Genomic DNA, 17891 nt, shown 5'->3' with positions numbered 1-17891 from the left:
AAAATGAAGATGATATAAAGATACATTAAAACAAAAAGAATGAATTCATTGTTCAGAGAACCTCATTGGAAAACTGCTTAAGATGTTTGTGTCAGAGGCTGCAGTCATTATACAACATTCATTCTCATTTGTCTTCCTCAGAGAATTCTGTTTGGAATAGTATTTTACTGACTTCTCATCCTCAAATACTTTGTGTCTCTCTTACCTTCCCTGGTAGATTTAATTGTTTTCTCCCTGTCTCTGCCATGCTTTCCAGTGATTAGAAGATATTTTCCCATTGAATTTAGGATTCACCAGTTAATTTGACCAAGGCACCACCAACAACAAATTACGTGGATTTGTGTTTGAAGAAAAACAAAGTATGAAGTAATGCTTATAGGATGCTAGAAGGTGACTGTGTTTTGCTTTGATAAATATTTTCCTAGGATAACTTGGAAGGCAGAAAATGTACCTAATGAAGCCATGGCTTTAGGAGAAGAGATATTAAGAGAGAATGTCTATAATATGAGTTGGTTTTTATTAGCTGTATTTGATAAGATACTACAAGAAAGAGATCAGCTCAGAAAAAAAATCGTGTATTTTCTAATCGACATGAAAGAGAAAAGGAAGAAACTAGAAATTTCATGACTTTTAGGGCTAAAAATGCAAATGTAAAAGGTTCAACAAATAAATTAGCCTTAGAGCCTTAGGGACAGAAACGCTTATAATGATTGCAGACAATAATTTCTGAATTGCTATGAGCCACTGACATATTTTCCCTTTTAAACAGGGTGTTTATTTCAACAATTTTGCCCTTATTCATCCCCAATTATATATTGAATTTTTGGTGGGCAAATAATGTGTCCTTCTAATTCAGTGGTCTCTGGAACAAGAAAAGCCACATTGTATATGATTATATCAAAAGGTCTTGAAATTAAGACTGGTGCCATGTTTTAAAGAGATTTGGGGGTGTCAGGGAGCAGGTAAGTGGATTTTACCTCTAAGGGGCACATAGTTATTTGAGTCTAGAGAGTGGACAGTGAACGGACTGTATTATTTGTTCACAATTATTTCTTTCCCCTCCCTTATCATGCTTTCCTGGAGGTGGCATATATGTCCCTGCTACTTTAACTGTGCTTTGCCAATGACTTTGTTTTGCCAACAGAATATGAGAAGACATGCCATAGCCACTTTAAATGCCTTTAAGTGGTTTCATTCTGTGTTCCTGATCTTGCCTTCCCAATGACTGCCTTTTCAGCTCATATTCTGAAATGAAAATTCACTGGGCATTGAGCCTAACCTAGTAGTTGTAGCTTAATCATAGTTCTCATATAATGCAACATAGAATTAAATATTTGTTGTTGTAAGCTACTGAGATATTTTGGTGATTAATCAGCACATAAACAGCTGATTAATAAACATTCTGTATCCGTCATCTTTAGCATTATCACAGCATAACATACTGTATAGTTTTGTCATATATCTTGCCCATTTTCTTTCTCATAAGAATGTACACTCCGTAAGGATGAGGATTTTTGTCTGTTTTGTTTATTGTATACTTAGTACCTGAAATTATGCTGGCACAGGGAAGTAACATTTACTGAATGAGTCAATAATCTAGACTGATCCGAAACTTCATGTGGAAGAGTGAATATTCATAAATAATCAAGAACTCTTAAGGGAAGACAATGGGGGAGGGGCTGATAAAACAGATATCAACATCCAGTTGGTTTGGAAAATAGATCCAGTGGACTTTGTGGAGCCCTTAGGAAGCAGTGTAATGTGTACTGGAGGACTTGGTATAGGTCCAAATTGGAGTTACAGATTAAAATACATTAGGAAATGAAAGGCGCTGGCACCACTGGTCATCCTTGTAAAAAGTAGATAAATTGACATCATGGAGGTTTACCAGATTGATTAAAGACATAGGCTATTTATGCTTTAAAAGAAAATGAGATTATTTTATGGCACTAGAAGAGGGGAAGATGAAAAAAAAACAAGGACATTAAACATAAAATGATCAATCAATATTACTACATAAACATGAAATTTCTTTAAGCGAAAGATATAAACGGAAAAGACAAATTTAAAAAACATAAAAACATAATAGTCATAATAATAATTACATATCATTAATGAGATTAGAAGGTTTTAAAAAACCTTTTGTATTACAAAACCAGAAAAGTTAGGAGCATTACCGCAATAAAAGAGAAGATAATCTTACAGATATCCAGAGATCTGAGGATAAGCCAACTATAGGCAACAAATTTTCTTTTTAGAAAACTAATTATCATGTTTAATATAATAGAAACAAAAATAGTTTCAGTATAATAAGTAGAGAAGTCTTGGAAGTTTCTGATATAGATACATTGTTGTTCAAATAGTTTAGAAAAAGAAAATTAAAAAAACAGGCACCCTGATGATGTGTAAAAGGAGATGTAGGAAATAAATTAGGAGTTCTAGAAAATTGAAAATGCTTAATTAAGATCAGTCTTGAAAGCAGTAAAAATCAAAAGAACCAATAATAATATAAAAACAATGACATAAAAATGAGGGAAAAGAGAAAAATCTTTATACAATAAGCCCAATGGTATTTTATATGTAGGAGAGGACAGAGAGAAAAATTATGAATGTAAATATCCCTTCAAAAATAAAAACAACAAAAAATAAACATTTTAAAAGAAAACTTTCATGACTAGAAAAAAGAGACTCAGAACTCAGATTAAAGCATCTCAACATATTTTTATATAAAAACACCACCAGAGCTAAACACATCCTGGTGATATTTGTTTATTATAAAGACCAAAATACATCTCAAAATTATGGATGCAGGAAAAAAGCTTACCTAACGGCATTAGGTCAGCTGGCTGATTGTAGTTTTCTCCTCCGCCAAACTATATCCCATCTCCTCACAGTATATAGTGGTGCAAATGTGGACACTGTAGTTGGTTTGGGGGGAGGTTTTTTTTAAAATAAATTTATTTATTTATTTTTGGCTGGTTGGGTCTTCGTTGCTGCATGCAGGCTTTCTCTAGTTGCAGTGAGCAGGGGCTACGCTTTGTTATCGTGTGCGGGCTTCTCATTGCAGTGGCTTCTTTTGTTGTGGAGCACGGGCTCTAGGTGCACAGGCTTCAGTAGTTGTGGCACGTGGACTCAGTAGTTGTGACTCACGGGCTTAGTTGCTCCGCGGCATTTGGGATCTTCCTGGACCAGGGATCGAACCTGTGTCCCCTGAATTGGCAGGCGGATTCTTAACCATTGTGCCACCAGAGAAGTCCTTGGGGGTGTTTTTGTATTGCCATTTTACAAGTCATTACCTACTTCAACCGTCAACCAAACAAAAAATTTGCTTTGCCGTGAAGGATTTTTTTTCAGTGATTCTTTACTGCTACACAATTCAGCTAGAATACCCTTCCACAGTTGATGACTGTCATAACAATAACCAGGGCTGTTCTGTTGTAGCTTGTGTATATGACAACCAAGTTATTTACTATGAGTGTATTGGGGCAGCATAATTATTAAATATGATTGTTTTTTACAAAAGCAGAGATACGGGTTAAGGAATGTAATGACTGTTTTACTTACTAAATAATGTGAAACATAAATTTCTGTATTTTAAAAAACACGTTAAATGATTTGGGTTTTTATTTTTTTTAATCCATAACCTATTCTACAAGAGATATTGTTTTAAAATCAATTCCTTTGTTATATCAACTAGATCTATGATTATATCTATGACATTATGAGATTTTAAAATAAATAAATATGTTCTAGCTATGAAATATATATATTTCACATATATAGTTATATGCATGACAAGTTTTCTCTAGTAAACGCTCCAAGAAAAGGAAACTGGGAAAAAAATAAAAATCTCTCCCCTTAATTTTAACATGGAGAATTAAGAATTAAGTCTCTTGTTTTAAATTTGTGTTTGTCCTTATGGACCTAATTATAAAATTTATTTCTGGGAAACGAATACATGATTTCTCTCTCTCTCTCTCTCTCTCAAGCTAATATATAAATGGTGGTACTGTGTAACACACACTCAAGTAATATGTTTGTGTGTATATATACCATATGTTTATGTGTGTGTGCTTATATGTGTCTGTGTGAAATAAAAATCTCAATGTGTGTTTTTTTTTTTTTTTTTTTTAGTCCTCCTTACTCCTTCTGAAAATTGGATAAGACTTGTACAATATATAACCTTTTTTTGAGCTCAAGCAGAGTACTCTAGGGATTTTTTGGCAACTATAGAAATGCTGATTAGACTGTACTGTAAAATTATCCAAGATAGTGTCTTTTTTTTTTTTTCCCAGAGAGAGCAATTACTGAGTAAAAATAACATGGAAAGGCACAAGATCATTTACCATGTACACTAAGATTCTATGAGTTATGACCTTTGTTAATCTTATTTAGATAAGAGTGCATTGTTTTCTAAATAATAAACTGACTCTTTCTATGTGATTGAATTATATCATGAATAGCAAAGGCAAAACTTTAGACTATTAGTCAAAGATTTCTAAATACATTTTGAACCATATCTCTTAAAGTTTCTCCCAAGTGTTTTTTACTCCTATAGGGAATGCCAGTTTTCATAAAATAACAGGTAAACAAAAGTTCATGTATTATAATTATTATTCAAAGTTGATAATACCTGGTTATTTATGGACTATTGACTCTCAGTTGTCCAAATTCTTAAAGGTGATTCTACATGTTATATGTCTTCAGGATTGATAGTTGCATGTGTTTTGTTTTTTGTTTTGTTAGAATTAGTGTTTAGAGTAAGTTTTGTCTGATATCTTTTGTTATTTTAGGATAATTTTATATATTTCCTCCCATGTGTTAATCATATTATCCTAAAAATGTGATAGAACATAAAGGTATTATATTTAGGATTAAAGTTTCAAAGGTACATGTGAATATTTATGTTAAACACAAATACTAATAAAATATTTGAGCATTAAATGCACACTGGGCTCTTTAGAATATGCTTTCTACTCTAAAAAATCCTGGGTCCCAAAGACCTTGGTTTCCTTGAAATTATTTAATTCCTAGTAACTCTATTTTTATATACTTAGTGATCTTTATTGTCAGAGACATCCAATGCTCATTGAGTTCATCTCCATTTATCATAATATCTCTGTTTTTTCTAATTTCCTCTTTTAGTAATCCTATAATTATCTCACTAGAATATCATATACACACACATACATACACACTCAGTAGTTTTATTTTCCAAATTGCTGGTATTTTTTATCTTATTAGACAGGCTCTTTATTCATTCTTTTTATTCATTTGCCTATCAATGGACACTCAGGTTGTTTCCATATCTTGGCCATTGTGAATAATGCTGTAATGAACATGAGAATACAGACATCTCTTTGAGATCATAATTTCAATTCTTTGGGATAGATACCCTGAAGTGGGATTTCTGGATCATATTGTAGTTCTATTTTTAATCTTCTGAGGGACCTCCATACTGTTTTACCTAGTTGCTACACCATTTTACATTCCTACCAACAGTGTACAAGGATTCCAATTTCTCCACAACCTTGCCAACACTTTTTATCTTTTGTTCTTCAACAATAGCCAGCCTAACAGGTATGAGGTGGTCTCTCACTATAGTGTTAATTTGCGTTTCCCTGATAATTAATGATGTTGAGCATCTTTTCATATACCTGTTGGCTATTGGTATGTCTTCTCTGGAGATACGTCTGCTCAAATCCTTTGCCCATTTTTAAAATTGGGTTATTCATTGTCTTTGTTTTGTTTTGTTTTGCTATTGACTTGTAGGAGTTACTTATGTATTTTGGAAATTAACCCCTTATCAGATATATGGTTTGCAAATATTTTCATGCATCCTATATGTTGCCTTTTAATTCTATTGATTGTCTCCTTTGCTGTGCAGAAGTTTTTTTTTATAGTTTGATGTAGTCCCACTAATCTACTCTTGCTTTTATTGTCTATGCTTTGTGTCATATTCAAGAAATTTTTGCCAAGACCTGTGTCAAGAAAGCTTTTTCCCATGTTTTCTTCTAGGAATTTTACATTTTCAGGTTTTACCTCTAAGTTCTTAGTTCATTTTAAATTGGTTTTTGTGTATAGTAACATAGGTATCTAATTTCATTTTTTGCATGTACGTATCTACTTTTCCCAATACTATTTGGTGAAGAAACTCAGTTCCCCATATTCTTACTATTGACACCCTCATGAAAGATCAATTGACCTTATATGCATGGGTTTAATTCTGAATTCTCTGTCTTGTTTTATTGGTCTATATGTCTATATTTATGCCAGTACCATACTGTTTAATTACTGTAGCTTTGTAATATATTTTGAAATCAGGAAGTATAAAGCCTTCAGTTTTGTTCTTTTTTCTCATGATTGTTTTTATATATGTTGGGTATTTTGTAGTTTCATAAAAATTTTAAGATAATATTTTTCTATTTCTGTGAAAAAGTGCCATTGGAATTGTGATTAGACTAGCATAGCATTAAATTTGTAGATTTCTTTGGGCAGTATGGACATTTTGACAATATTAAGCCTTATAATCCTTGAGTACAGGATGTCTTTCCATTATTCATGTCTCCTTTAATTTATCTTGTTTTATCAATGTTTTGTAGTTTTTAGTACACAGTGATTATATCTCCTTGCTTAAGTTTATTCCTAAGTATTTTATTCTTTTCAATGCTATTGTGAATAGGATTGTTTTCTGAATTTCCTTTTTGGGTTGTTCATCGTTAGTGTATAGGAACACAACTGATTTTTGTGTGTTGATTTTGAAAACTGCCAATTTTACTGAGTCTGTTTCTTCATTCTAACAGGATTTTTATTTGTTTATTTGGTTTTGTTTTTGTCTTATGGAGTCTCTAGGGTTTTCTACCTATAAGATCATGTCATCTGCAAACAGAGATAATTCTACTTCTTCCTTTCTCATTGTATCCCTTTTACTTTTTCGTCCTTATTTATTTGGCTAGAACTTCCAGTACAATGTCAGATAGAAGTAGGTGAGAATGGGCTCTTTGCCTTCTTCTGGATCTTTGAAGAAAACTTTTTATTTTTTTAACATTGAGTGTGATATTAGCTCTGAGCTTATCATATATGCTTTTATTATTTTGAGGTATCTTCCTTCTATATCTAGTTTGTTTTGGTATATATTCAATAATAATGGAATATTATTCAACCCTGAAAAAGAATAGAATTCTACTATATGTGACATGCATGAACCTGGAGAACATTATGCTAAGTAAAACAAGTCAGTCACAGAAGGACAAGTACTGTATGATTCCACTTATATGAGGTTTCCAAAATAGTCAAACTTGCAGAAGCATATAATTCAATAGTGGTTGTAAAGGGCAAAGAGAATAGAGGAAATGGGGAGTTGTTGTTCAATGGTTGTAAAGATTCACTTATGCTAGAAGATTAAATTCTAGAGCCCTGCTGTACCACATAGTGACTACAGTTAACAATGCAGTGTTGTGCACATCCAAATATGTTAATAAGGTTGATCTCACGTTAAATATTTTTACCACAAAAAACAAAATAAAACAAAAGCATGCAAGGAAACTTTGGAAAGCATTGATGTATTTATCACCTTGATTTTGGTGATGATATTGCCAGTGTTTGCATTTGTCCAAACTCATGAAATTGTACACATTAAATATGTGCAATTCTTTGTATATCAAGTGTACCTCAATAAAACTATCTAAAAAAGAGACTCACTGTAGTTATTCTCCTGGAATTTAGAGTAATTTTAAGTATCTGGCTATTCATTCAGTCCTTAGACATTCTGCAGAAATATTCTAAACCTCTCTTGATTTATACATAAATATTATCTATCAGCTATTTTGTAGTGATTAGTAGACATTTCATTTTGAATACTTTGGTATTATACATTTTAATAGTTTGAATCAGTTTGGGCATTTTATAGTCTTCATTATACACTTTTTAGGATATCCACTATACTTAGAATTATCCTTTTGAGTTGTATAATAGCATCTTTAATTTCATGTCTAATTATTATTTCTAAAATATATTCCTCTTTTATAAGGCTTTGTTTTTTTAAAGGAGTTTTAGATTTACAACAAAATTGGGAGGGAGATGCAAAGGTTCCCCATGTATCTTCTGCCCCTACACTTAAATAGGATCCCCCATTGTCAACATCAATCACCAAAATTGTACTTTTTTTTTTAACCAAGGATGAACTTATATTGACACATAATAATCACCTAAAGTCCATAGTTTAACTTAGGGTTTACTCTTGGGGTTTGTACAAATGTATAATGCAGAATGACCACCATTATAGTATCACACAGAATATTTTCACTGTCTTGAACATCCTCTTTGTTCTGCCTATTCATCTCGCCCCACCCCACCCCTGGAAACCACTGATATTTTTATTGGCCCCATAGTTTTGCTTTTCCAGAATGTCATATAATTGGAATCATAGAGTATGTAGCCTTTTCAGATTGGCCTCTTTCATTTAGTAATACGCACTTATTGTTTCTCCATGTCTTTACATGCCTTGGTAGCTCATTTCCTTTTAACAATAATATTTCCTTGTGTAGATGTGCCACAGTTTGTTTATGTATTCACCAACTGAATAACATCTTGGTGGCTTCCGAGTTTTGGCCGTGATAAATAAAGCTGCTATAAACAGTCTTGTGTAGGTGTTTATGTCAAAAGAAATTTTCAGCTCCTTTGGGTAAAAACCAAGGAGCGTGATTACTTGATGGTATGGTATCCCCTAGGAGGATGAGCTGAGAATTTGAATATGACAAGTGGTTCACCTTGAGCATTGGCCATAACAGCAATAATTTATTTCTTTATAAAATAAGATGTGGAGATTAAAAGACATTTAAATACATTATTCCAAGAATAAATGTTTATCATGATTTTTGTTTGTTTGTTTGGATTTTTGTTTTGTTATGGTTTTGGTTTTAATTTCCCCAGACATTATGCAAAGTGACACAGGATGACAAGAACTAAAATGTGTCCTTTGTATTTTGCAAATCACTGACAACTACAGTGCAGTTGTATATGGATTATCTATTGCTGTATTGCAAATCAATCCAATTTAGCAGCTTAAAACAACCAATATTTATTATCTCACTATTTCCGGAGATCAGAAATCTAGGTTTGACTTAGCTGGGTGCCTCGGGTTCAGGTTCATGAGATCCCAGTGTAGCCAGCAGCAGAGGTTATGGTCTTATTCAAAGGCTTGCCTAGGGGGAGGCAGGGATGGTGTTTGCTTCCAGCTTACTAACATGATTATTGTCAGTTTTCAGTCATTTGTCATATGGTCCACTAGGTAGGGCTTCAATACAACCTGGTAGCTGGATTACCCCAGGGGAACAATCTAAGGGAAAGTGAGAAAGAGTACCCATGATAGAAGCCATGGTCCTTTCATAACCTAATCTTGAAAGTGACACCTCATTAATATTTCTATGCTCAATTTATTAGAAGTGAGTCACTATGTCTAGCCAACATTTGAGGAAAAGGAATTACTTAAGGGCATGAATATCAAAAAGTAGGAAACATCAGGGGCCACCTTAGAGACTGCATACTAAAGGTTGTTTCACAGTTTACAATTCATAACTTCTCAACTATACGGAAAGTGTATAAAATGTTAAAGTACTAATCTTAATATACTCCATTTTGTCTAACGGGGCATGGGGAAAAGTTACTATACTTGTAACACTTGGTGTATCAACAAGTATCAGTTCTTTCTTTGCACTTGATCTTCTTCTTCCAGGGATATGCTTCCTCTTATAAGACTCTACCTAAATGTTTTCTGGGCCATGAATCTTTTATGACCCACTGGTACAGATTTTTGCAACTTTCTTTGTGAAAACAATGTGCTTTGTAATACTACTATCATAATAGTTCTGTGATTTACTTATTTATCTCTGTGTGCTGACTTTTTTTTTTTTTGTTTTTTTACAAGTGTCTTCGTCCTAGGTTTAGCTAGTTGAAAGTCCTTTGTGAGGCTTACTGAATTATGGGAAGTTATAGTTTAGCTGGAACTTATAGACTTTAGAAACCAGGAACTTGACTTCCAAGACAACCTCAAAAAGTTTTAGGAGATATGTTCTAATTTATTTTGCAACATTTCTATATATTTTTTCATCAGAACAGTGTTCTATTTTGTATGTAACTGCCTAGGAACATCATAATATTTTTAAGGATTCTAAAAATTATTATGGCCCTTAGATTAGTTATTTCAACATGAATTTTGGAAATATGGCCATTGTCAGAAGCCCCTTTCAATGTTTCACATTTGATGTTGCCATCAAAGAGGGACTGAAGTTCTTTCCTAGTTCCAGTTTGAACATTTCGGGGAGCATACTCCTTTTGTGAATCATTGTGAATCAGCTGCCTATCCTTTTACCCTTCAACTGTGAAGGGAAAGGTGGAGTCCTGTAAAAACGTGGGTCTCATGCTCTTCCCAGGTCAATTAGCTTTATCAGGAGGGATAGAGCCTTTAGCAATATGACAGATCCTGATAAAAGCGCATGATTCAGCTCAGGGGATCATGTGTTTCACAGAAGAAGGTGCTCTACCCATGAAATGTTATGTTGTTGAGGGCTGTTGAACTAAAAACTAACATTTGAAGTCAAGTAAGTCAAGTAGTGTAAATATATTTATAGAAGAGAACTGGGAAATATCTCTGTTGAATAATGAATAAACACAGACACAGACACAGACACACACACACACACACACACGTCGATGTTAAACACAGACACAGACGCACACACACGTCGATGTTCAGTAGCAACATATAGCACTTTAAAACATACAATTGTACCTTTAGAAGCAAATTAGAATACTCCACACACTTACCAGATGCACTAACCTAAAAAAACTTATTATCATACCACAACTAAAAAATTATTACCTCAGAGAAATTATTTTTATAGATGTTTTATATTCACGTATCCATATGGTCTAATTGTATTTATGTATAATGTTAAATCACCATTAATTTAATCATGGTTGAAACTCTTTATAAAATTACATTTTAATTAAAGCTTTCTGTTATTTATATAGCTATTTGAGATTTGCTATAGTAAATAACTTGCTGTAATTGATATGATTGTAACTTGACAATAAAACAATTGGTAACAACATGTCCATTATGCTTAATGTCTAATTCATAAGTGTCTATAGGGGAATGTGAACATTTGTGAAAGAGGTATAAGCATAAATAGATGTATGGTCTAAATATTTTAATGTCCCTTTCTTATAAGATTATTTTATGAACATTATTATCATTAAATAAGTTTAATATGAAATATTTTTCAGAACACTATCAGCTGTATGTTCCTGAGTCAGCTCAAGTTGGTTCAGCTGTTGGGAAAATCAAGGCAAATGATGCGGACACTGGTTCAAATGCGGACATGACATACTCCATCATTAATGGTGACGGTGTTGGGATATTCTCCATCTCCACCGACAAAGAGACCAGAGAAGGGATCCTTTCCTTAAAGAAGGTAAAAAAATATATATATATACCATTAGTGATTTAGGCAATTCACTCATTTTTCCATGAATGGAAATTTGGCAGAGGTATGAATAATGTATATTGTCATGCCATTAAAATGATCAAATATTTCCTCTTTAATATGAATTACATTTTAATTATGATTATGTCTAACTGTTTAAATCCTCTCTTAAGAAATGTATTTTAGTAGGGTGGGAAGATTGGATATAGAATACACTATGAATGTGTTGCCCCATCTTTGTTTTCAGATAACAGATTTATCATGAATACCTGTTCTATTAATGTCATTACTCTATGCTGCACTAATCAAAGTAGCATTAAGAGACCTTCTAACTAATGTAAAAAACTTCATCATGTTGGCTAACAATATTTAGGAGACGAGTTTGCTTGACAGTCATGGATCTTTTAGTGAAGCCATTAACCTTCTTCCCCATTCTTTTTTATTCCTAAGAATTTGTCATTGGACTAAATCTATTGCTTTTTGCTTTTAAGAGAACATAATGCTCATGTCCTTGTAAAAATGAAGTGGAACACAGGCAATTAGCAAAGAAGGATTTAAATGTAATTCCTAATGCAGTATGTCTCAGTCTTTAAATGTTTAACAACTTCAGCTTGTAAATCTAGTAACATTTATGTCCCTAGGCCCTTCCCTCCATATTTTGATTCAGAAAGGATGGAGTGGGGGTAAAGAATTGGCCTTTTTAACAAGTACTCCAGATGATTCTACTGTGTCATATGTTCAGAGCACAGGCTGAGAAATTTTATTCTGATGTGCTACTGTAATATCGAAGTGAACCAATCAATCTATCTTTCAATCTATCAATCATCTATTTAGCTATTTGAATCTAGCTATCTTTCATCTATCATCTAGCTATCTATCTAATCATCTATTTGTGCGTTTTGTATATACATTTCACACGTGTAAATTCTCATTTATTATTCTAATAATCACAATTTTATATTGATTTAAAATTGAGGATGAATATGCCTTTTGTATGTTACAAAAGGGGCCTGCAAAGTAGAGCTTAAAGTGTGTAAATACTTAAGAAGTAGTCATCACTGGTCTATATAAAATATTGATTCTTCACCTAAAGTATCTCATTTTAATCTTTCTGAGATTGTCAAACTTGGATCAAAAATGTGTTAATAAAAATAGTCAACTTCCATGTCTTTATTTAACAAATATGTGAGCTTTGAGTGTCTCTTATGTGCCAGTAACTGTGCTCTACAGGAGTCATGAGAGCCTGAGCAGAACCAAAGTGACTGTCTTCTTGCATAGAGCTTCCAATCTATGGAAGTGGAGCGATACCAATCAAATATCACATGCATTCTTAGATAGGTAATAAAACTGTTCTATGAAGGAGAGTTATACAGTGCTGTTGGGAAAACAAAATCTAGGGTGTTTGGGGCTGTCTGATAGTCAGCAGTGATTGAACAGAGAACTGAAAGAAACTTAGGAGGTAGTTAGGTAAAGAGCATTACAGGAAGAGGAAAGAAAACACAACAAGAACCTGAATGGAGTAGAACATGGTACAGTAAGGACCTAAAAAACATAATTGATCCTGGAGAGAGTGAGGGAGTTAGTGCATAGGTGAGCACACAGGGCCTTGTTAAATTTTACCCAATGGAGAGCCATTGAAGCTATCTAAGCAGGAAGTGACAAGGTCTCACTTGATGTCAGTATTTCTAATTAGTTGTTAATATAAACTACACAAGGACAAGACTATTTTTTAACTCATCGCTGCATTCCCAATGTCTAGCATGTTTTCTGACATTGCGTAGGCATTCAATAAGCATTAGAGTAATTAACGGATATACTATGGATTAAAAAATGAAGTGAGGATTGTCTGCTTTTCATTCCTTGGATGGCTTCTTCACTCAGGTAAATCCAGGTAAGCAGATGAATAACTGTTTCTGAAAGATGAGTCTTGAACCCTAGGGAACACCAGTGTTTAAGAAACAAGCGGAAGGCAGGAAAGAAATAGAGTCTTTGAAGAAAATATCAAAAAACAGAGGTGAATTTTATCATTGAAAATTCCCAAGGGATGCTGAACAGGAGGAAGACAGTCATTAAAAATGTGAAGGATTCTAGAACTGAAACACAATTTAGGATTATAAAGATTCATTCGATTTGGCAAAAGGGGGCAGGGTGATTCTCAGGAGCAGCTTTCAGCTCTCCATCAGCACCCGCGTCATCATTATCATCACAATAGATAGTAACAGCAGATAACATTTGTTGAGTGTTTCCTCTGTGTCAGGATGAGTTTTAAGAACTTTCCCCAAATCTTTTTTGAGCTGGTACGTCTGTTATCATTCCTTTCAGTCTAACTGGAACATTATGATATAGGGAATATTATTATTCTCACTGATAAAACAAACTGAATCACAGAGATAAAGAATTGTATCCATGTAGAAACTGATTGACAGAAAATTGAAATCAGGAATCTGTCTCTTCAGAGTCTGAAAAGTTACCCATTCTACATACTTGAATGAAATATATATATTTATTATTTGCTACAATGAAGAGAAGAATGAATTGAGTGTGGTGGAGAGAAAATTGGAGGCAAGGAAATGGGAGAAAAAATTAAAAGGAAAAAAAAAAAACCACAACACTATCCCCTTTGAGAAGCTTTGTAGTAAAGCCAGGGAGAAACTTTAAAAAGCAAATAAATGAGAACATCATAAAATGGAGATTTTTTTTTTAAATGAGGATACATTCTGATTACCCGTCTTTTTTTTTTTTTTAATTTTATTTATTTATTTATATTATTTATTTATGGCTGTGTTGGGTCTTCGTTTCTGTGCGAGGGCTTTCTCTAGCTGCGGCGAGCGGGGGCCACTCTTGATCTCGGCGCGCGGGCCTCTCACTATCGCGGCCTCTCTTGTTGCGGAGCACAGGCTCCAGACGTGCAGGCTCAGTAGTTGTGGCTCACGGGCCTAGTTGCTCCGCGGCATGTGGGATCTTCCCAGACCAGGGCTCGCACCCGTGTCCCCTGCATTGGCAGGCAGATTCTCAACCACTGTGCCACCAGGGAAGCCCTGGAGATTTTAATTGTAAGTTGGGAGACTGAAAGTGTGTTTATAGCAGATGGATAAAAGGTCAATAGAGACAAGAAACTGAGGATACTAAAGAGAGGGTAATTGAATTTAAAAGATGCTCTGAGGTAGAAATGACCCTGTTTGGGATCTCGATCCCAGGTGGAAAGAAAGAACCTACGATAATATTCCTCCTTCTTTGACAAAATCAAACCGGAGGGAGAAATAAATGTTTGCAGATAAGTTTGCAACGATCTAGCTGGAATATGTGTGGGGTGTGAGTAGCAGGGGGATCCTTGCCTATTGAGAACTATTGTCTTTATAAAGTAGGAAGTTATATCATGTTTGCAAAAAGTGAGGGTAGTGGTGGATGATGTGAACACACACATAATCCAAAATACAAGTATATACTGTGGGGTTAAGGGCAATGCGGATCTTACCACCCTGCATGGCCTCAATTAATTTGATGCTGTTTGTGAAAAATGAAGGCAAAATGGTATATGTGCATATGTGTGCACATATATGTAGTTAACATTCTCTATTCTATATTGCATACACATATACACATACTCAATAGATATTTTCAAGATAAGTGTTTCAATTGCATCAATGGTAATGACTATGCACTGAAAATAACCTTGATAATGAGTCCAAATTATCTTCCTCTTTTTTTCCTGAATTTATTTTCTAATGTAGTCTACACTTCCTCTAAAATGCATTAATGTTTCCATTGCCCTATTTTCTTAGTCCTTCAGATTAGGATTATCAGTTTTAGAGTTATTCCATTGCTATATATTTTATGTTATAAATAATTACAGTTTGAAAACTAAACTGTATAACTCTGTGGATTTTAACCTTTAAGAGGCACTTATTCAGATGGCAGGGAACAGATAAAACAGTCCTTTCAAATCTGTTCCTTATTTAATCTCTAAGGCAGCTCGCTTTAGCCAGCAAGGCAGAACAGCTAATCTTGCCAAAGATCAAAATCAGCACTGCTCTATAAATCAGCTTGCAGGAGCATCTGCACATTCCTGTCTATATCATGCCTTCATCAGAAAATTGCCAAGTTGAATTTACCGGTCCGTGGTGTGGTACATTGTAAATACACTTTGATAACTTTCATTTATTGTTTAATGGAGCCTGACTGGGTGGAAAGGGGGGGAAAAAAAGATATGGATGAATGCAACTTGATGTGCTCTTTCCTCTGACATAAACCCTGTAGCTAGGGATGGGCTTCACAGCAGTCTCTCTCAGATTCTCTTCTTGTGGTCCATATGCCAATTTGCTTTCTTTATAATAAGCAGTTGTTCCATTTTTCTTTTTAATTCAAGACTCCAATCCTATTTGCTTTCCTGACTCTCAGCAAATACTGTCTGTAGTATCACTTTTCTTCTTCAAGTGTATTTAACTGCAAAGACAATGCCTAATATTTTAAGCCAAAAATCTTAAACTTGGTTTTCAAGTCAATGAAGGGTGGTGGAAAATACAGTCTTTACTGTCAGATGAAATATAAATTTTGGTCATGCCATTTAAGAGATCTATGAATTATCTCAAGTCTTTTAATCTTCAGTTTTCTTATTTTAACGTTTTACGAAGTGATAATTACAAAGAGATAAAATAAGGTAAAATAGTACTCTAGGCTGTGTCTGGCTAATAAGTACAATAATACTTCAATAACTTTTGGAAATCCAAAAAAGAGGGGATATATGTATAGCTGATTCATGCTGTATAGTAGAAGCTAACACAATATTGTAAAGCAACTATACTCCAATAAAAATTAATTTTTAAAAATAAAAAATAAAAACAAAAGTTACCATAAAAAAGTACAATAATACCTCAATATCTACATTTCTTGTCTTCCTTTCTTTTTCTATTTGCACCAAATTTTAATTACACTTTCCAGACCTCTCCATGTGGTTATTTTACTGCCCTCCTTTATTTCAGGTTATCCAAATCACCTATAATCACACAAAGAATGACACATCCTGTGTATATTTTTTTGAATGATGTCAATATTTTCTTATTGAAGCATAGTTGATTTACAATGTTGTGTTAGTTTCAGGTGTACAGCACAGTGATTCCTATATATCTATATCTATATCTATCTATCTATCTCCTTCTTCAGATTTTTTTCCCTTATAGGTTATTACAAAATATTGAGTATAGTTCCCTGTGCTATAAAGTAGGTCCTTGTTGGTTATCTGTTATATATAGTAGTATGTATATGTTAATTCCATCCTCCTAATTTATCCCTCCCCACCCCCCTTCCCCTTTAGTATCACATGCACATGCTGTCACTCATGGCTCTTGGTGATCCACTTCCCCCTCTGTCTTCTGTAAAAGATTTTTATCAAAGTTCAAGTTTAATTTAGTCTTTTCAGTGCAACATTTCCAGGGATGTTTCAGTCACAAAAACTTTTTTTGAATTATCTTCTCTGTTTTATGTATCAAGGTAGGCATTTCACTAATTTTTCACTGTAGAAAACACAGCAATTCCATATCCCTCTTAAATCTGCTAGATCTAATAGAGTAGAAAGAACTTATTCTAATTCTTCATTATGAATGTACTGATAATTTCCATGAATGTGTATCTGTGTGTGCTACAAGTGTATTTCTGTCCACAGTAGTTGTTAAACATTTTTGCAACTGGGTACCTTGTATTTTTTAAATTTTAATACTGTAGTGTGTAAAAGATCTTTATACCACTTTATTTAACAAAGGATCAGAGATGGATGGTGAGAGTAAACATAAAAAGTTATAACAGTATTTTTTAAGTTTAAATTAATCCTGAGAGAAAATATATGAAATGTTTCCAGCTATAACCATATGAGGTCCATTCCAAATAGCCACATTTTAAATTTTCTAGTGGATTGCATTTATTGAATTTTTCTTTATCATTTCTTTGACTTGCGTTGAGTGACAGAATAAGAATCAAGACTTTCTTTGCCATTGGGTTGTAAAGTTTTGGTACTGTGAACCACAATGTGTAATAAAAACTAAGGCATCCCAACTTATTATAAATGCACACACAGGCAAACACATGTGCACACTTTGTATATAAGAAGAAATAGATTTCTAATGCTAATGAACTATTTACAAAAACTAAACATTCATTAGAGATTTTATTATTTAAAAAATCAGCCAAGCTACTATTTTTATTCTTATAAGATTCTAATATCTGGAAAGTGGTCCTCCTGTTCAGCCAGAAGCTGAAGAGGAAAGTCCAACTTTCAATTCAGTGAAATCTATCACTATATTTATAATACCTTTTGACAGAAGACTGCTTTGGGCAAACTTTTGTCCTGACTCTTCATCTATAGGCATAGCCATGGAGTGATAGATCCACTGAAACTATTTTGAACATTAATTA

At 33.6% G+C, this 17891-nt stretch overlaps 1 protein-coding gene across 1 annotated transcript in view; it reads left to right on the top strand.

Annotated features, from left to right (window-relative positions):
- Positions 1-17891, top strand: part of CDH18 (cadherin 18) — a 318315-nt gene that overhangs the window by 207420 nt on the left and 93004 nt on the right. Inside the window, exon 5 of the mRNA XM_068532070.1 lies at positions 11287-11474. Within this exon, the coding sequence (XP_068388171.1) occupies positions 11287-11474 (188 nt within the window). The remainder of the gene's footprint in view (positions 1-11286; positions 11475-17891) is intronic.

This window comes from Eschrichtius robustus, chromosome 2 (assembly GCF_028021215.1).
Source record: "Eschrichtius robustus isolate mEscRob2 chromosome 2, mEscRob2.pri, whole genome shotgun sequence".
In the NCBI taxonomy this organism is placed as follows: Eukaryota; Metazoa; Chordata; class Mammalia; order Artiodactyla; family Eschrichtiidae; genus Eschrichtius; species Eschrichtius robustus.
Note: the sequence above shows the minus strand (reverse complement) of the source record. Positions and strands in the feature narration are given on the sequence as shown.